General features: G+C 38.0%; 1 protein-coding gene across 1 annotated transcript in view; it reads left to right on the top strand.

Annotated features, from left to right (window-relative positions):
• The window catches only part of LOC139730127 (uncharacterized), a 61,053-nt gene that overhangs the window by 9,498 nt on the left and 29,753 nt on the right, over nucleotides 1-21,802 (top strand). The window contains exons 2-3 of the mRNA XM_071641030.1: nucleotides 6,506-6,605; nucleotides 8,462-8,569. Of these exons, the coding sequence (XP_071497131.1) occupies nucleotides 6,506-6,605; nucleotides 8,462-8,569 (208 nt within the window). The remainder of the gene's footprint in view (nucleotides 1-6,505; nucleotides 6,606-8,461; nucleotides 8,570-21,802) is intronic.

Below are 21,802 nucleotides of genomic sequence, written 5' to 3'. Positions count from 1 at the left end.
ATACACTGAATAAATCTTGTTAGAGTACGTGTCCGTGTTGGAAACAGATGACGTACTGATCAAGGAAGGCTTATGCGAGGTGCTAGATCTCTCCATCGTACATCCGATATCCCCAGAGCCATTTCCACTTCCGGGTTTGTGCGATCGCGATCGCAATCAACAAGATATTTGATATCGATAGCAAAAAAAAATAATAAAAAAACATGGGGTCGGCGGAATTTTTAGGGTCGGGCGGGTTACGCCAATGCAACAATTTTTTTTTTTGGCCTCAACGTAGATGATGCGGATTCAAATCCCAAGCTACACATGTAGATGTACACATGGTGTAATTCCTTCTTTTTCACTTGGTGTTCATAATATTGCAGATTGAGCAAACAATCTTATTCATGGAGAGTAACAGCAACCCCCCCCCCCCAAAAAAAAAAAAAAAAAGGGGGGGAAAGACAAAAATCTCTGTAAGAAAGAAAAGTTATCCTGAATGCTGACATGACATAATATTTGAAGAGAATACATTGTAATGTACATTGTATGTTGTGTACTATAGTACTTGTACGTTCATTGGTTCACCCAAGGAGGTTTCTGTTGTCTCCTCAGCTCACCATGGCTCAGAACAACATTTCATGGGATAGAGGAATATCATTGTATTCAATTCTTCATGTGGTAGATTTGTTATTGTCAGATGGAATTGAGACTCCCTGTTATCATCTTTTCTTATCAGTATTACAATGTATGTAGGCCATTCAGTTGAAAAACAACATTTTCATTGAGCATTCATTATTTGACCTTCATATGTTACATAAATGCCTGTCCACTGTTACATACTGTAAATTATTTAAACAAATCATTTTGGCAATGATTTCTACTAGATTGCTTAGAACTTTGAAGCAATCTAAGGGCAGAGTTATGATCTCTCATTGAAGTGTTATAACAAATTGTAAATTGTGTTGGTGGGGTAATGCGCATTGGAAACAGAAAATAACCCAACATCCCTGAAATGTAAGGCCTATCCTTTAACTGTGGAAATTCCCATTTGTACACTATAGTTGTTGCTATCCCACATATCACTAGATGTCACAAAGTTTGTAAATTAATAAAAAAATCAACAAAACCCACAGTTATGATACTTTTTGTGATATATTTCATTGTCATGATTCTGATTTAGTTCTTTCAGGCCTGCTATCACAAAAAGCCATACACTTGTAGAGATTGTATGCACTTACAATTCTGTACACTTGTAAGTCACTGGTGGTACAGTGTATTAAGAGTTAACTTAAAAAAAAAAATACAATTGCATAGTACATTTTGTAATACTGTAAAAGTGGAAATTTTCGCGGTGTTCAAATTTTCGCGCATTTCGCGCAACCAGAAACTAGCGCGAAAATAAAAGCACGCGAATATTTTTGCTTGCCATATGTGCCTGTGCGTGATGTCTTGATTCCGCGGAATTAAAAACATGCGAAACTCTTCCGACCCGGCCAAGCGCGAAAAATTAGTCACGTGAAAATATCCACTTTTACAGTAGTGTACCAGTGCAGAGTAGCAATATTTAGCAAAATCAAATTATTTCATACATTTACAATGTAGTCATTTGATTGAAATTGGTAGAGCACACATGTGTCTTATACAGATGCCTTGACTTTATACAGTTGTACACTTGTACATCTTGTACCAAGGAGGTAATACATACACGGTTGTATGGGTTAAAGTTACATTCATCCTATAGTATCTACTGCGTAACCCGCTGGCAGTTACATTGTGCAGTATGTTTGATACCCAAATCAAGACAGTGAATTACAGTGTCATTACAAAAATTGTAGTTGTGAAATTGGTATACTGATCATCAAACTCCATTTTGTACCAGCGAGCTACAAGTACAGTTAACACAATACATACAATGTACAACATGCTACTGTATGAGCTGTTATTTTCGCGAGGGTTTAATTTTCGCGAATTTCGCGAATCACAGTTGAATCGCGAAGTTAACAACACTTATTATGCGAAAATGCCTTCATGGGCTTTTAGAGCATTAACGTAAGCATCGGCGTGTTTGCACAGGTGTTTGTCCTATAATGTAATCATAGCAAGTGGAGTGTAATGTAGAAATAGCAGGTAATGTTTTTTTTTTGCTATATGGGGTAACTACATGTTGTACAGTGTCTGTCAAGCTGTGTGCTGAACAGTTTATCTAGATGTAGGGTGCTCGCTTATTGAACACTGTGCGGATGACACACCATGTGTCATACATGACCATGTACATGTTTCACAGGACATGAAAATGTGTACCGGTAATTAACTTTGTGTACCAGGTATTACTTGTGTGTGCATGTGTGCCACTGCAGACATGTGTAGCCGAGCACAAGGCATCTGACTTCACCTTGTTGATTTTAAACATACAGTGTACATGTGCAGTATCCGAACACCTCAAACAATGATATACAATTGTAATGTACCAAATCCACCAGATAACGCCATGTCCTATGGACCCCTAAAAATGTGTTTGACAACAAGCCACCAAACTGGTTGGCAATGGTAGTCCTCTATAATAACGATCCAAAAGATTAGTCTACAAGTATGTCATGGCGGAAAATGATGGAGAAAACATCAAGTTTAATTTCTTATTTTATGATCTGCATATCATTTATGCCGGTAGTATTGTACAATGTAGCTGCTGTGATGAAGAACATTCAAAAGAAGTTCTTACTGTATAACAATTTTTCAGAGCTACCTGTACAGTACAAATCGAAAATGGCTACATAATTTTGTACTTGCCCACACCTGGGTACCCCAGAAATCACATCTTAGACACTGTACATACATTGTATTGTACGTAGGGTAAGTGAAAAATGGTACATCTTTCCTGTACTGCAAGCAGTACACATGTGCAGCATCATGTAAAATATATTCAGCTACAGTGGAACTGGACTGTGCTTCGTGAGGTCTTTTGTGAGATGAATTGTGAAATGAATTATGATGACAGAGTAAAGAACTTTTTATAGACCACATAATGCATCTAATTCACAAAGATACACTCTGTAGTTTTAATGGAAATCAAATCCATGATTTAATTTACTTCATGGACTAAAATAAATGTGAAAAAATGTAGGGTACACTTGTGCCATACACATTACATTGTATTTACTGGATGTCTGTTGGTGTAAGCCATATGTAAAAAATAATGTGCTTTTGCCAGCATGCACTCAAAATTTGCATAATCCATGAACAATTAAACATTTAAACTACCTTTGTGAATGTTGGCCATAGTGTCTCTTTAAATGTCACTTGTACAGTGGAGTACAGTAAGGACCTTACATTGCCCATTTAGTTTCTCGCCAACTGCCATGTGAGGAGAGTGTGTAATGGATATACAGTCACTGTATCACAATAAAAAAGTATTTGTAGCACAATAATATAATATGGACTGGCCTTGAGGAGGGTACATTTATTGCCTGAGCTAGATTGTATTTCCCTTGTCTCCTGACTCGGGCAATATCATTCTAGTGAGGGCAATTGATGTTGTATACCCAGAGAGTAGCCATGCAGTCAATTGATATCATTATTATAAATTTAAACAAAATCAGACATCTTAGAGCGAACTTGAAAATATCAGCAGTTAATGTAATCACATCTTCAATCGCATTCCTAGGAGGGGAAAACGGATAGACCACAGGGCAAGTTGTTATTACTGTATGCACGGTACCACTAGCCATCTCTTGATATAGTGCGCGAAGGCTCGGCAAGTGTGAGTACAGTTGTATATTGTAACTCTTTTGGTACAAGTGCGAGATAGAATGTTTACAGCATCTATCCAACTTTATTGCCCCCCTATTTTACAAGCAGTTTGCCATTGACTTTTCTGAGCACGCAATAACAAAATTATTGACCGGTCAATAATGATGATGGTCAAAACTTGGGTAATAAAGTATAATTGAGTTGCCCTGCTCAGATGTCTGATCAGTATGGTTAAGATAATGAATTATGGTGTTCATGTACATCCGTACGTACAGCTGCTCTATCATACCATACAATGTAATTTGTAGTACCATGAAATGAATGAACACTGTAATACAGTGAACGTAGTGCAGTAGACTTCCAACCTACTGTACCACCTTGTGTGATGTGTGAAATCGCTTTTCTTCGACCTTGAGAAAATGATGTCACAACCCCCCCCCCCCCATACCAGCTGAACTTCAGAGCTTGCCACCAGCCGTCATTGCTTGCTGTGTTGAAACTAATCACAGCTGTGTTAAATCCATTGAGTATCGGTTACATTGCACTTGAAGCGTAAAGTGCAGGAAGAGATGTCAGAAACTCTGGCATAGTTTGGGGCTTCACTGTACAAGTTGTAATGTGTGTTGTTCACATGAATTTTACTTTATGCAAAGTACTACATGTACAGTATTGTATGCGTACAAGGCACTGTACCTGGAATGGCCCACGTGTACACTACACATAATTGGCAGCGCTTTCATGTATTTTTTGTGTGTTAATGCTGAATTTATGACTCAAAACACTTCAAGAATGGCAATGATAATTTTTGTGGTATGAGCTGTGTACATTGTATGTTAGATTGTTATACACTTGTTGTAGACTACGGTAGATCAGTCACTTGCTGTGTCAGTGGTACTAAATCTGTTGACGTGTTTGTATGCATACAGTAGATTTTGTTGTTGTTGTTGTTTTTTAATGACATACACATTGTACATTTAATATACTGTGCAAGGTATTTCATCAGGACAGAATGCTCATAAGATTAACATACAATGTACAGTACTGTAGCCCCAGCGCCATTCTAAGGATCCAGCTTTGAGATGGGTTGTTTTTAACGTGTCAGCATCCCTATTTTATTATCAGTGTCAAGTGACCAAGATCATATCCCATTATTACATCTGTATAGTCACATTTCATCGTTTCCTTGTAAATGGAGTATTTCCATGATTGAATTAAAAAAAAAAAAAAGATGACAATACTGATTATATCATACAAATGTACAGTAAATACCTACAATGTACACGTACTGTATGCTAGTAATGGGACTCTGCCTACTGTAAAATAATAAAACGTGTAGATGAATAACAGTATGAAAATTATACAAAAGAAACCAAAGCAATCATGAACATGGATATAATGCATTGCATATTGTGTATCATATTTGATAGACGTAGACAATTTTTTTTTCATAAAATATGCATACATTTACATGTATAGGGCCATACAAACACTGTACATGCAGTGTACCAGGTACGACTGTATACAATCAAATTGTACATCGTACATCCAACTGTACAATAATGTGTGTATGTGTGCGTGTTGTGGTGTTTTTTGCTTTCTGCATTAGTCATGTTTCCATGTATCATGCAGTACAATCTCATTGAATTTTTAGTAGAAACCAGGAGTATCCCAAATTAGCACATACAAATGTAGATAAGTCAGATCTAATAATAACTCAAATCACTCAGTGCAAGTGTAGAACCTGTTAGTGGAAACAAGTTAAAGTGCTCTGTAAATTTCCCATATTTTTGGCATCATGTACAACTTACTGTAAACGTGGAAATTTTCGCGGTACATTAATTTTCGCGGATTTCGCGCTACGTTCGGCTAGCGCGAATTCAAAAACGCGCGAATATATCTTCACAATTTTCTATGCACATTTTGAACGGGATGAATTGTGTGCGCTTCATCGATGATACTGCTACGTAGTACAATGTACAGGCATGTTTACGCTACTAGTACTGTGCGAAGAGACGATAGATTGCTGTGTACTGTAGCATGCAGTGTGCACCGCGCGCACCGATGCTACATTCCCCCGTGACTACGGTACTACAGTCACAGCTGTACTACGTATTTGAGTGCTTGTACTCGCAGTCGAGCCGCTCGCTACGTCGCTTGTCGTACGCTGGCATAGCAAGCTATGTAGCAGAGGCTTTGGATGAAAGCAGTGAATGTGTACTACAGTAAAGTAACCTGCTGCGGAGCGCGAATTTAAGAACCCGCGAATACGTTTTCGAGCCGCTCAGCGCGAAAAATTAATCGCGCGAAAATATTGACGTTTACAGTACTTGCGAAAAGAGAAATTGGTCTAATTTCATGGTAATGCTGATTGTCTTTCAACATAAAAGTGATAGTCAATTCTAATGCAATGTGGTCTTTGTATTGCAGAAGGAGACTGACTCATTTACATGCAAAACACACACATACAAACTGTCCACATACACACACACATTCTCTCCTACTCTGAAAAACATTGATTGCCTTTATTCCCATACTGACAGTGCAACAGGCTTGCTGTTTCAAATATACTGTTCATTGAATATTTGCCCAATAACTTTTAGATTAAATTTATAATACAGTACAAACATTTAACCCCGAGAAAATGAGATGCCACAAGGGGTATAAACCACAGTGCACAAGCAACTCCAGAGTGACTGTTTTTAGATGTTTTGAAGAGCTAAATTGACCAATATGAAAGTAATTTTCTCCCTTCCTCCCTTGTGTCTCTCTACATCAGCGATGTCGGAGTGCCGATCAACATCCTGAGGAAAAGAGAGATGAAGTGGCTGGACATGATTGATGACTGGGAGAAATGGATGACCAAAAAACCAAAGAAGGTAAGAATGGGGATTTCCCCAACCTGAAGAGACTAATCTGTCTATTCTGTAAATCAGTCTGTAACCAAGATACGGTAATCTGTTTTAGCACAAATATCGTGCCTAGCCAATGCATGTTACACATGATACAGATCTGTATAAAGAGCAAAGTGTCAACCCTTTACATTGCATGCACATTACCTGGTAGTCAGAAATAAAAAAGAAAGAAAGAGAAGAATCAACATACAAATGTATAGCTATGTGGTGTAACCTGGGAGTCGCTATGGAAATCGTAAGTAGTAAATGTATGATTTACATCTCTGCAGTAATTGAAATCTGATGTTTCATGTACTGTACTTTATCACAACTATTGCATTTCAAGTACCGTAGAATCTTTCATTTTGTGTCTTACTTGTAGATCGTATTTGATGATATGATGCTCGATGCAACACAACTTGTACACTTTCATTTTGATGAAATCAGCATAGAGCTGACATGTCAATATCAGATGGCATGTGATATTACTGAATGGTGTACACTGTATGTGGTGGCTGGGTATTTTTCTCTCCTCTGCAAAACAACAAAATGATTTGATTTGATGAAACCTCCATTTCCAGCTCCAGAAGCGACACAGCATGGTTGCATCAAATTGATCCAGCTGGTATTGGACTAGATTTCAATAATGGGGGCAAATCTGGGTTCTATATGGATGGCGTCAGAAGAGGAAAATGTTTGTACCTTGATCATTGCTGTGCCGTATGATCAGTATGGGGCCCATCGATCTGAACTCTGCTGATGTTGCGTCTAAATACTCAGCTGGTTCATTAGCACATGTAGTTTTGATTGTGCAATCATCTGCAGTGCCTATAAAGCATGCACATTGGTTGATCTTAACAAACAGCAGAATTACCATGGCAACCACAGCAGTCTTTAAATCAAAATTAGTGTCTTTTTTTGTTTCCTGTTAGTGCATTTTCTTTTTCAAAATTCTATTGAGAGAAAATTGTGGTGCTTTTCCGTTGTTACAGTATTTCTCATCTTAAGGGAAGAGTTGACTAGCAAAAATAAGAAGTTGTTGCATGAATGGAATTGATGTGATCTCTGTACCGCATATCGGAGAGAGCTTGAGGAAAATCGGCTCGGTGTGACTCAAGAAGTATGGGGACACAGATGGAATGTGTTGTAATGTAAGAAAGCCACTATGTGCAGCATTAAAACATTGTTCTATCCTGTTCTTGTGTACAAACCTATGGAAGAGTTTTTAGGGTATCACAGCACCACTTCTTGTAAGTTGCATTCATATGTGGTTGCAAGTAAAACGGTAAAGGTCATGTCTGGTGAGTATATGTGAAATTTCTGAGTCTCATAACTTCCTCCTAAATTCCTCGTGTATGATATCGATAGAACATTTACCTGTCAGCTTGAACAGGCAGTGGAATTGCAAGTATGTCAAACACTTGTCTTTAGAACTTGTCTGAGTGTTTGCGTGCATACATGGCCTCTTTGGTACAATTTGTAGTGAGTGCATGTATACACATGAAGTATACCTGCTTGATCTCAGTCAACTATTAAATGGAGTCAACTTTTAGACTCAGTATCTAGACATCTAGACATCACATGAACAGAATGATTGACTACTTTGTATAGATCTGCTACATGCAAATGGTTACAAACTTCTTCGTATCAGCCTTATTTTTGAGCAGATTTTCATCAACTTTTGCTGTCATTACATTCTATTGTCAAATATAAATTTTTCTGTTAGTTGCATTATCCTTCAGTTTCATGTATGATGAATTTCCATTAGTTTACAACTTTCTCAGGGATCTTTCTTCTGTCTTGTTCTTTTGTGATTTGTGTGTGTGTGTGTATTTTATCAGGTCAGAGAACGATGCCGGAAAGGTATCCCATCATCCCTCAGGGGCAGGGCGTGGCAATTTCTCTGTGGCAGCAAGAAGTTGGTAGAGATGAACAAGGACCGATTCGCGGTAAGTTCCCCCCACCCCACCACCTAACCCCTGCATACATTATGCACTCTTAACCTTAGTTTATCTCCACACCTGTTTCAGTCGCACTCAAGACATGGGCATCAATTTTCCGTCAGTCAGTACTCTCTCGGCATCCGCCTAGGGTGGACATACTATGTACATTGTACTATGCATGTAGAGATCTATATGACCAAAGTTGATCCCGATAACCAGAATGCTTGACACAACATGGCAACAAGTTATGCATCTGAAATGGTTTGCATGATATATGAGGATGTATTCACTCGGAGGAGTATAAAGTAGTACCCCTTTCACACTAGGGAGATTTTCGCTCGGTGCCCTCGGTGAATATCCAATCATGAAAAGAAACTTGGTTGAAACACAGGTGAAAGTATCCATTCAATTTTGGCTCATATTACCCTCCGAACTGTTGAGGGTTAACACCAATGAACTTGTACAGCGTAGTTGTTCGCCAGTCAAAGGTGTGGCTAGGTGAAACATCTGTCGAAATACCAATTGATTGTTGGAGGTTGTGTTTTGTTTCTGGTCATACGCACTTTTCTTGCTTGTCAGTGCATACACATTTTGAAATTTCATTGATCCACATAATGTACGTATGTACAGACTACATAATGTGTAAAGTTTGTGTGTTTTAAATTTTTCTGCATTCACTCACGTCTATGGCTGGTTTGAGGAGTAAGAAGGAGAAGAAGAAGAAGAAGAAGGGGCAAAAAAGAGGAAAAATTGTTCCAGCAGTTCCACAGTGAGCAAAGGCTAACACAGAGCTCAGTGATACTTTGGCCGACTTGGCTAGATATGACAGCATTGCACGAAAGCTCCAATATCATAAAGTAGTTCAAACCTAAAACTTAAATGTGCAATAAACTCTAGTGCATCAAAACTAAATATCTGAAACTAAGATGGCACAGTAATACAAGCGGGAAAAGAAAAAGACCTTGTCTGCTAAGGACCTGTGTTTTCCTCATTTGGGAATGTACATGTAGGGCTGTCAATGAGCCAAGTAATGTGGTTTTGTCAATGGCTGGATTCTCATACAGTGTTAGACACAAATTCATTGGAATGTTCTTCAATAGGAAAAGAATTGTCACCTGTGAACCACCATTTATAATTCAATGGTGAATGCAAAAGTTTTCAGCTGTGAATCACCATTTATTTAAATGATGAATTCAGCATTTTTTGCCTGCAAGCCACCATTTCATTCAGTGCTGCATTCAGCTGTTTTCACTTGTGGACCTCCATGTAATTTAATGGAGAATTCAATGATTTTCAGGTGTGAACCACCATTTAATTCAATGGTGCATTCAATGGTAGTTCACCATTGGAAGCAGTGTGAAAGGGAGATACCCCTTGAAGAAACAATAGCTCCATGGATTTGAATACATTGTGCAAAACGGACCTATTTCAGGCCGTCGTGGCATGAGAGAGCAATAAACTGAGCTCATAGACCAATGCTGAAATTGGTGCCTTGTACAATGTAGCTAGAAAGGGCCACCTGCCATGAACCACATTGTACTGTAAATGGCCCTATGAATAGACAGTTTTGACTCTGCCAGGAAATGTCTGTCTACACTATGGTGTGGGATGATGGTTATCGGCATTGGTACCAGTACATGTACATATGTATGTATCCAAAATGCTGTGTCTATTATTTGCTTGTATAAGGCACGGAGACATTTTTTTTTTTAATCATTTAGTAGATCATAAATGATGGTTAATGGGTATTTTATGCCTGTGGGGAAAAAAAAGAATATATGTACATGTCTACATGCATTTTTATTTTGTGACAAAGAGCAAGTTGAATGGAGCAATGGCCCTGTGTAAGGCAGTTCTTGCATGATTCATGGTTAAATTCACAGCCATCTCATTCACTGCCATTGGGGGGTTATGATGGGAGAAGTTCAAGGACAAGACCAGACTAATGTGAGCCTGATAATGGAGAGTATGCGGTCATTAGTGGCGATGACTCGTCTATAACCTCAGGCTCTTCATGGGGCGAGATTTATTTCTCTATCTGTACCACCATGCCATGTCTATAATACATGGAAGAGTGTTTCTTTTATAGCCATAGTAACTTGGCTAGCTTACAGCTTACATTGCTTTTACGGGTTTACTTTTACTTTCATGTGTCTTGGCTCCTCACAAAATTTGCGACAGTTTCATGCATGCAAAATTTTTTTGTTTTACAGTACCTGGTAATTGATAAGGGCAAGTCCCACTGGTAGAGCAGTGTCAACACTGAAGATGCTGGCATGGATAGATAAGAGTGTATTACATATTACCTCCGCCAAGGAGGTTATGCTTTTGTTGGCGTTGGTTTGTTTGTTTGCAAAATAACTCATAAAGTTGTGAATGAATTCAGGTGAAACTTGCAGGGAAAAGTTGATAATCACACAAGGAACAAATGATCGAATTTTGGTAGTGATGCGGGAATTTTGATGAATTTTTAAAGAAATTTTCATCTTTTTGGCAAATAGGGTCAATGAACTCAGAAGTTCAAGCTGTGCTTATTTCAAGGTTTGCGTACGCGCAATAAAGTGCTTGATCTGCTCGAGGCACTACAACTATCGTAGGCAGCATGTAGGAAGCTGATGAGGCAAACACAAGGCTTCTTTATAATTAGTGGATTCACTCTAACTTGTACAAATCTCAAGACTTGGATCGTGATCATTATCCAACTATTTTAGTGTGAATGCGGCTATAGGGCGATTTCAGCATGCACGTATGGGTGGAAATGAGCTTCTCTGAGTGCTTTTTTAGTTCACATGTCAACATTTTTTGTTTGATATGTGGGATGTCAGATGAACAGTGTGTACACATGGCAGTCTCCTGTTATTACTCTGTCTCAGGGAGAGTTGATTGGGTAAACTCTAATTAGGATGGAGGATGTTTTTCCTTCATCTTGGAAAAAAAAAAACCTGCTGGGGAGTGTGTCACTGGTGTAGCCTTGAGGGACGTGTTCTGCAGGTCTTAACGAGCCTGAGCGAGAGAGAGACTGAGACGGAGGGACGGATTAATGAGAGAGAGAGAGACAGACAGACATCCAAGAGACAGACGGGTATACTGCTGCAGGTACCTGAATCGACACAAAGAGAGAGAGACTTTTAACCGGAAGAAGAGAAATGATTTATCATGTAGACAGGTATTCAAAGTTAGTTGATAAATGCACAGAGACAGAAAGGAAGATTAAACAAACATTGGCAAAGAGAAAGAGAGGGAGAGGATGATAGTACATTGTAGATATGAAAGAGAAACAGAAACAAGGAGATTTGAGAGTTTACTGGAGAGGTGTGAGGAAGCAGATCTACCGATGAAGATTGATAACTACGATGTATCTGAGTCATGAGTAGGCATAAGGACTTGTAAAAGCCGTTATTTTCGCGTGTACAAATATTTTCGCAAGTGAGGAGTTCACAGACATTTTTGCGAGATGTTGTTTTCATAATTTGACACAGAGGCTGTCGTAAGTGTACTTATTCCTGCCCATTTACTCCACAACTTTATGCGATCAAGTTCAGGTGGAGATATTTTACGTTTTGTTGAATTCAAGGCGAAACTGTGATTGGCAAAATTTGTGAAAATCAAACCCTCACAAAAAAGGAGTTTTTACAGTAGTGTGCATATGGCGTGGTGGGTGAAAAAAAAAAAACAAAAAAAAAAACAGCACAATGCATGGAATAGCTTTTTATGTACATGCTGTGTATAGAACCAAGGAGCTTTAAAGACAGCTCCTTGGTTGAACTGGCTCAAAAGAAGACTGCAAGTCATTGTGAGAAAAGAAAATAGGACACTTTTTTAGCCTGTAGTCTATGGGCTCATCATTGTCCAAGAATATTGTATAAACATAGTCTCTGTTTCGAAAATTAGAAGGTGAAATATGATATGGCAGTATCCTATTATACATCATCAGGTAACACTCGTCTTCTTTACATGATACAAGTTGTTCATTGCTAGTATGGGTGAATAAGTGATCATTAGCATAAAAATAATCCAGCTGTGCTAGTATGGGTGAATAAGTGATCATTAGCATAAAAGTAATCCAGCTGTCCAGTAATGAACAGAATATTAAAAGAATTCACACTGAAATATTCATTATTCAGCCTTGTACTGATTTATATTTTGCCTCAAATATGGACAATATGGGATTTTCAAGATACGTTGTAGTCCAGTGTTTGCTGGGGTGGATCCAAGAATTCTGTTAAGGGGGGGGGGGGGTACACTTCATTCCCCCATTTTTTGTTCCTAATCTATTATTTCTCTTGATTTAACAAAAAGTAAAGAGGGGGCGCGTGGCCGCTGCGCCCCTCTCTGGATCCACCACTGGTTAGCATGTTGTACAGTTATGTAGTCATTGCATTTCAATGACCTGTTCCTGTGGAATGCTGACTTATCGTGTTCTGTGTTTTGTGAGTGGTGGGAGAATTTTCAATGGGGAGTCAAACAGATTTTCCCTCCTCTTGTGCAATCAAGGATTTCCTTTAATATGATAAGCTGTGTTACCTCATTTTCCTGTATGCTATAATGTGTATTGTGTGTGTGTGTGTATATGTGTGTGATATTTTATATGTGTAATTGTGCTTGAGCTGAGTGTGTGATTGAGATGTATTAGTGATTGTATCCGATGTGTGTATGTGTGTATTTTGTGTGTGTGATTTTACTTAATTTTTGTGTATGTCTGTGTGTGAAATGTGTGTGTAAATGATCTTATCTGGTGTATTTGCATACAATGTATGGTGTGCGTTTTGTGTGTGGGCTTGTGCATGTGATTCAAATACTTTTTGAATATGTACAGTATGTGTAAATGATTTACATGTATATTTGTGTGTATTTGTGTGTGTGTGTGTGTGCATGTGTGATTGTCTCTGAATGTATGTGTGTGTAAAGCTGTATAAATGTCTCATCATTGATGGGTTTATTTTGGTTTTGAAATGGGATTGCGGAGGTAGTAGTTTTAGTAATGCCTCCCTGTTAGTAATACTTCCTTCCTTGTCCCCCCCCCCCCCCCCCCCCCGTCCATTCTTTCCTGTCAGTGCTTCTGTCATGACGCAAATCCTGCCAGACAAATGACCCCCCCCAAAAAAAAAAAAAAAAAAAAACATGGAAAAAATTGAAAAAATAGAAAAATATATATAAGGTGTTATAAATTTGTGAAGCTATTGACAAAACACAAGTAGAAACAAAAACAAAAATAGATCAGAAAACAAAAAAAGTTTATTGTAAGTTTATCTATTTATTATATATTTTTCATATAGGGTAGTCTCTTCATCACGTAAAAACTGCTTTACAAGAGAGCCCTGCATTACAAATAAACAATTACAATGCACTTTGATATTTAGAACAATTTGTTGAACATTGAAATATCACAATCCACAATAATACAATACAAAAGTAAGGATAGGTTATAATAGTAGAAAAAAGTATAGAATTTAGTATGTAGCATTGCATTGAAAAAAAAAAATACGTGTGAAGAAGCTGAACTTACATTATTATGACAGGATGTTTTGTGGCATACACTCACTAGACATGCATGCAGCTATTTGCCAGAATGCAAAAGCACCGAAAAGGAAGAGATAACAAATTGTATCTCTTCCTTTTCCGTGCTTTTGCATTATGGCAAAGTCGACCAATGTGAGGGGAAATACTTGAATCTTACATTATACAGAGCTGCCAAGTCTTCCGGCTTCTGCAGAATTCGTCCTTAAAGGGATGGTATAGTTTTTGATTGAGATGGGGATTCAAGTTTTAACTTTTTGCGAGATAATGAGAAACTACTAAAGAGCATAAAGTTCTATGAGGTATAAAAAATTTGTTTGCTGAAAAGCGGTTGTGAAATGGCTGACATATCCAAAAACAAAACCAAACAGAATGGTCCTAATAAAAGGTGGGTCCCACCTTTTATTAGGACCACCTTGTTTTTTTATTCCTCGGCCATTTCAAAACCAATTTTCATCAAATCAAATTTTATTTCCCCCTGGAATCATATGCTCATTAATATTTCATGTAAGTTGTTTCTCATTATCTCGCAAAAAGTTAACATCTGAATCCCCATCTCAACTAAAACTATACCATCACTTTAAAAAACATCAATATCTCTTCGTGTAGACCTGTATAAGAGAAAATGGAAATCATCCTGATTCAGGAACTATATTTGCCAATAGAAATTACTTGTATTTACATGTATCTTGTTTTTGTGGAATATCTTTGATGTGGATAGTGTGTGAATATTGACAGTCCTGCCTCATACAGTAGTTCAATACCAGTGCTATTCATATGTCTTTGAATGTGATTCCCTTTATTCCACACAGGTGAATCCTGTCATACCACATTGTGTCTTGTGTCATGTTTGACATTTATCAAGATACAATATTTCATGTCCTTCCTCCAGTGCATGCATGTACAGGGTGCGTCTTATGATGATAGTTGAGCGGTTATGATTGCATTTACTCCTTTTTAATCATGGTGTTTTTTGTTTCTTGTGTGTGTGTGTGTGTGTGTGTGTGTGTGTGTGTGTGTGCGTATATGTGCAAGTTTGTGTTGACAACTTATAGTCATCTTGCAGAAGAAGAGCAATTTCAAAAATTTCTCAGATTCATCTTTCACAAGAAAACCACAATCAAGGTTGTGTGCTTTATGAATAGTTTTATTTCTGAGGTATAATCATGGAGCTAGCTCCATGGTATGATAGACCGTTTCTGTAATGTATTAAATTTCAAGGATGTTTCTTTTCCTGCAGGCGAGTAATGAACCGTTTTGTTCACCTGCTCCTTCCAGTGAAGTTTCTTTAGTAGGCAGTAATTCACTTTAATAGCATTTATCAATTCTTGCGAGGTAGGGCAAGCCTCCAGCAAGCTATAGTAGTTGTTACGGCAATCTTTTGTGATCAAAGCATTCATAGAATTTGAATACATTTCAGAGACGGGGTCTTTTGCAGAGGTGGAGCTGTAGTTTCACCCTGTGTCCCAATAAGATACATCTCTATGTTGAATGGAACATTGATGTTGATATAAGATAAGTGATATGATATTTGTTCCATCATGTTTTCACAATGTTGGCAAAATAATGCCTCTTTTATTTCTTATGTATATGTCATTTAAATGTTGATTATGTAGTTGTATCCATTTTTTTTTGTTTTTGTAAAAAGCATATTATGTGGACAAAACAAATGCCCATGATGTGGACAATAAATAAAATGAAGCGAAAATGAAGTGAAATGAAAATGTGATATTAGTATAACATGGTGCTAATAGATAATGTCTGGAAAAAAAAAAGGGGCTCAGTTATTAAGAACACTGTCACAAAATGGATGCTTTTTTGACAATTAATGGAGAATACAAAAATCTGTGAATTTCACCATAGACGCGCCGTTCCTGTCCGCGTGACAACGTTGATAATGATAGGAGAATGCATATATCGCGGCTCTGTGGTGATGGATAACTCTTATGAGCATCAGTACAGCGGTATCAATCATACAGGGCCGAATAAGGTCGCACGGGATGTGGTTCCTTTTGATCGGTACCACAGCTGGGCTGGTCGAACCCTGGCCTCCACAAATATTGACAGTGGGGAATGCCTGGTTGAGAGGAAAGTTTGCCGATATTGGGGGGAGGAAAACTTGATTAAACGCAAACAGCCATGTTGGGTCGGTGCAAATGATTGCATATATACACGTTGGAGCAAAGTGGAATTGAAGGAACATATTCTGATGATTGGAATTATACAACAGGGCAAGAAAGAGCACTGGATGTACAGAGCTGTATAGACACAGTGGTATGAGGACAGAGAGAAGGATACTTAGATAAGTTAATGAATAGATAGCAAGATAGATCAATAGACATGTTACAGGGGACCACAGGGTTAATTCAATGAAGACTTTCATTTAGTTTTGCTTTAAAGGGATCGTACAATTTTGGTTGAGACCTAATTTCAGGTTTCTAACATTTTTTGGTGAGATAATGAGAAACCTCTTATAAAATATGAAAGAGCATGTAATTCTATGAGAAATTCAACGTTTATTTGATGAAAATTGGTTTTGAAATGGCTGAGATATCCAAAAAGAGCGATTCTGATAAAGTGTGGGACCCACAATTTATTACGATCACTTTGTTTTACTTTGTTTTTGGATGTTTCAGCCATTCAAAACCCGATATTCATCAAATAAAGTTTGAATTACTCTTAAAATGGTATGCTCTGTACTATATCATAAGTGTTTTCTTGGTATCTCGCACAAAGTTAAAAGCCCAATTTTCATCTCCACCAGTACTTAACCATCCCTTTAAAAAACACATGCCAATGAAATATCTCTAGCATGGTTAGGATTTCTGTGGAGAGAAGACCAAGAAGATACACATGGTGTTTACAGAATTTATTGAGTACCTGTATTATAATTTCCAAGTGCGACTTTTATCTATTAGTGCATTTGAATAAAACACTTTGTGCTTCGGTGCTTATTGCTTTTAGATTATCAGGTCCACTGTATCAATAATGGAAGAGCGCAGGGGTGGATCCAGGAATTCTGTTAAGGGGGGGGGGGGGGTGGGAGCGCTGACAAAGATGGTTTCTTTTAAAAAAAATTAAAGGGGGGCGCAGGTGCTTCCTTTCATTTTTTATTTTTATTTCTTCTGTTTTAACAAAAATAAAGATGGGCGCACGCCAGGTGCCCCCCACCCTCGGATCCGCCACTGGAGCGTCTGCTACATGCATGTACAGTGTTTGTATGTACAGTTGGTCTAGACTAGCATATCATGCATGCGCAAGTGGTGGTTGTGACTGGGCGCATGGAGGGGCCAGCAATCTCCATGGAAACGTGTAATAGTGCCCTATGTTAATATCACTTGTAACAAGTGATGTATCACCATGGGGCATGAACTTGGCAAAATACTGCACAAAAGTTGTCCGTTTGTGGAGTCGGTAGGTACTTTTTAGATGTAAAGGCTGTTGTGATATGTGTATGACTGGTGTATCTATCATTCTACGGAGTAAAAAAACAGTCCATGCTCAGTGGTACCCTTTAAAGTTGTAAGAAAGAGAACCCAGAAAAATAGAAATGTAGCAAAAAGGAAATGTCCATGAAAAGTTTATAGAATATTGGCTCATGCTCTATAATCTTTAGAACGATGTGAGATGTTACTTTAATGTTACAAGTAAAAAATCTGAATGCTGATTTATGATATTATTAGGGGGCTCATTTTATTTTGAGGTTCTGCAATGCTACACCTTTGTGTGTATTATGAGTTTGCTCTATCTTGCTGAGTTTGAATTACTTTTGGATGAATTGCTGCATTTGCATTGATGGCAAATTAAAAGTATTTTTCATTGAATCTCGGGTCGAAGGTTATCGAGTCCCATCAAATCCCAATTTAGTCATTTCCATAGTAGAACTCCTGGGCTTGATGAAGCATTCATGAATTTGATGGATGTTGAAATGCTGATCTGATATCATGAAATACATCATGCACAACTGCTCAAAGGTAAAAAGATACAATCAAACATCAAACATAAATCATAAGATCAAACATGAGTCGGGTATCAGTGAATCAGAATTGAGTATTCAGTGACTTACTGTGTGTTTGATCTCAACTTTTATGCAACAGGGCCCAGGTGCTTATACTGTATACGCCATATATTTCGCGAGTCTAAATTTTTGCTAATCGGGCATTCCCGATGATTTCGCGAGTGGTTACATTCGCGATAGTGGAGTCTTGTACTGAACGGAGAAGTGTACGTCACATCCACATCGGGATCAGAGCCAATATTTTCGCGTGTCTTTGATTTAGCGAATAGCACCTGACTCGCGAAATTCGCGAAAATTAAAAGCTCAAGAAATATGCGCGGTATACAGTAATTGGTCTTTTAGTGCTGGCGAGCCAGCTTCACACCAAGTCCTCTGTGTCAAAGAAATGTACATCAGTTGTAGCAGTTTGACTGGTGCTTATCCAGTATCTTCAGTGGAATGTATCCCTCGCATCTAATGTGTATTGTGGGTTTTCAGTGAATACAAGAAAATTAAAACAGATTGTCCTATTTTCCACTTTCTTCGCTTATCTAACGTCACCGATTTTTCCACATTGAGTGATGTTTTTGAAACTTTTGAGCAGCAGCAATATGTATATAAAAGTGTGTCATAGCACATTGCAAAATGTATAATGTGAGTGTATAGATGTGTGTTTGTGCGTGAATGTATGTATATTAGTCTGTTCCATATGTGTTATCATTGCTTGTGTTGAATAACACATATTTATGTGAGATACAGACTGTTTTTGTTTACTAGTAGATCAACTGTCTATAATCAATTCAGCAAGAACAGAGCTTACTGTTGGATGGCTACTGTGTGAGTGCAGTCGACCATACACGAGGAAGTGTCCCATTTCCTGCGATTGCGAGAGTTTTTGGTCTCCAGTTGTCATCCTAAAGCTTAGCGGTGTGCCGAAAATAGCTGGGCTTCCGAGCTCTCCACGCTCCCACCCTGTCGACATTTGTATATGTGGCTTGTTCTTGTATTCTATCACTTTGCTGCTGTGACACCTACACTAGTTATTTGTTTTGAGTGTGCAGAGGCTGTTGGGAGCTATATTCCGGTGTGTGCAGGAGTTTCCTGTTGTCATCAAGATTGATTATTTTGATCCTCAACCTCCACTTTGCTGGAATGAGTGTACAGTAGCCTTTGGCTGTCCTTCCCTTCGCAGTTATTTATGGCATGTCATTGTTGTGTTGCTGTAGTCACATGCACAGCTTTTTTTTTTTTCTCAGTCTAATAGAAATATTTTGCTCTTTTCCCAGGATGCACTTTTCATATGTAGATAGGAAGATGTTAAGATTTATGTGGGCAAATCATAAAATGTTATAAACCCTGCTCATGAGCAGTTGATTCTAGGTCAACCTCATTTAAGGTGCCTACCCATAGGCCCAAACTAAATCGGTATACAGCTGTCCGTAGCTTGTTGACATTCAGGAAGAGAAATATACATAATGCTTTGAGCAGTTCATTCAACTGCCATATGAATATGAAATCATTTATGGAATGTCATGCTAGAATGAAAGCACAAGAAAGATTATAATGGAAGTAGATAGGGGAAAAAAAGAAGATGAAAAAAAAAAAGAATGGGGGGGGGGGACTTTTGTGAATTGGAGCAGATGGAACTTCTGCAAAATGCCACTGGCATTCAGTGCATTAGGTAGACAAAACCTTTTACATGTATTTTACTTTTTGCAAGACTTGGCTCCTCACAAAATGTGCAAAAGTTTCATGCACGTGAAAATTTCTTGTTTTACAGTAATGTCTTGTACATGTTGACCATAAACCTCTGTGTACGCTCTGAAAATACATGTGTAAAGTCTGTCCAACTGAGATAGGATGATTATAATTTGGAAGACAAGCTACAGTTTGTCCCCACTCAGGCCCACAATTATCCTCAGCCAAGAAGAAGAAAAAGCCTGTCCCACTAAAGCAGGGATGATTGTACTTTGGCAGAAGAGGTTCATAACTGTCCTGATCCACAGGTCTCCCTCACAGGGTTCCCTGCCTATCTCTCGCTAAAGTGGGAGTGACTGTACTTCACAGAAAAAGTTTGGGCCACTCTGACTCACTTGGGACTGAGAGGCGGTGGGTTTATTCATGTGACGGAGCCACAACCTGTATTGGAAAGAATTAGGATGAATGAGGGAACGATAGTGTGTAATGGCAGTGATTAAGAAACGGTGTGTTCAGTTGAGAAACAGAAGGGCAGTAATGCTATGATTCAGATAGGCCCTCTTAAGTCAATCAAATACTTTGTACATTGTACCTATGAATTGATAGGCATTACCCTGATTGGTGCTGCCTACTTGAGGGCAACATCCTTTCTTATAGTTGGCACTGCATATAAATATTGTGTCCCTTTAACCCGTTCCATACTGAATTGTGAAATGCTAAAATTAGAGTTAATACGCAGGCCGCCAGGTTCGGGTTAAGATGTTCTGGTTGAATAACGTGTGGCCCAAGACTCAGAACCACACTGCATTGTGTCCCTCTATATATTAGAATAATTCTCTTAATTTGTAGGTTATGATTATCAATCAATCAATCAATCAATCAATCAATCATAGTTTATTTCCAATCAACGAAAATCAAAAACATAGTACAATGTATACATGTCATTAACTGATATTGTTCAAACGCTTGCAAAAGATTCATGTAATATACGAGACAAATTATAGAACAACATATATGTACAATAATAAAGAGGAACACTGTACAAATACTACGTGGGCGAGCGGAAAATAATTCGATCATGGAAAATAGTGATCCACTAAAAAGCAAAGCTTGTCGGACGTGGATCGCTAGATAAATAATGAGTGAATGATATACTATTCTATAACAATATACATGTAGTTATTTTGAGATACACAGGTCGGGAAAAAAATATAGAATACCAATGCTATAGTGCCCGGACACTATTCATTGAACCACATGTACCGGGAAAATAAGACAAGGACAATACATTCGTACACACATTCAATTACCCACACGCATATACACTGTTGGACGCGAGACAGTACCGAGAGGAGAGAAGACGGTAACAATACAAGTCTACGAAGAACAATAGACAGGAAAGGAAAAGGAGAGAAGAAAGAAGAGAGGTCTGCACACAGAACACGCCAAGTGCTGCGACATCAGGACAGGTGAAAGCTCAAACATAAATTATAGCAATTTAAATTATCTAAGATTATAAATAGAAAGTAAATGTTTTCTGAGTTTATATTTAAATGTGACAAATTTGGGGGAATCTTTTAAACTATTATCTAAATTATTCCAAAGTCTGGGTCCGGTATAAAGAAATGTATTTTGGGCATGTGCGGTTCTCATTAACGGAAGATGGAATTCGTCGGATCGTCGCGTGGGATAGTTATGAACATGACTGTTTCGATGAAATAAATCGTGGAATATTTTAGGTAAAAAGGTACTGTTGTAATTAAACATAAACTGACCAAGTTGAAACACATACAAATCATTTACTTTTAATATTTTATGGTCAGAAAACAAAGCATCTGTATGTTCTCGGGTATGTAAATTAAAAACAATTCTAAGCGCTTTCTTTTGCAATAAAAGAAGTTTATCAAGTAACATCTGATATGTATTACCCCAAGCAAGAATCCCGTAGTTTAAATAAGGGAGTATCAAACTAGAATAAAGAGTTAATAATGCAGATGAAGGAAGATAATATTTTAATCTATTCATTA

Source organism: Diadema antillarum, unplaced genomic scaffold, assembly GCF_040938485.1.
Source record: "Diadema antillarum isolate AM-2024a unplaced genomic scaffold, OU_Dant_1.0 seq00000292_RagTag, whole genome shotgun sequence".
Classification (NCBI taxonomy): Eukaryota; Metazoa; Echinodermata; class Echinoidea; order Diadematoida; family Diadematidae; genus Diadema; species Diadema antillarum.
Note: the sequence above shows the minus strand (reverse complement) of the source record. Positions and strands in the feature narration are given on the sequence as shown.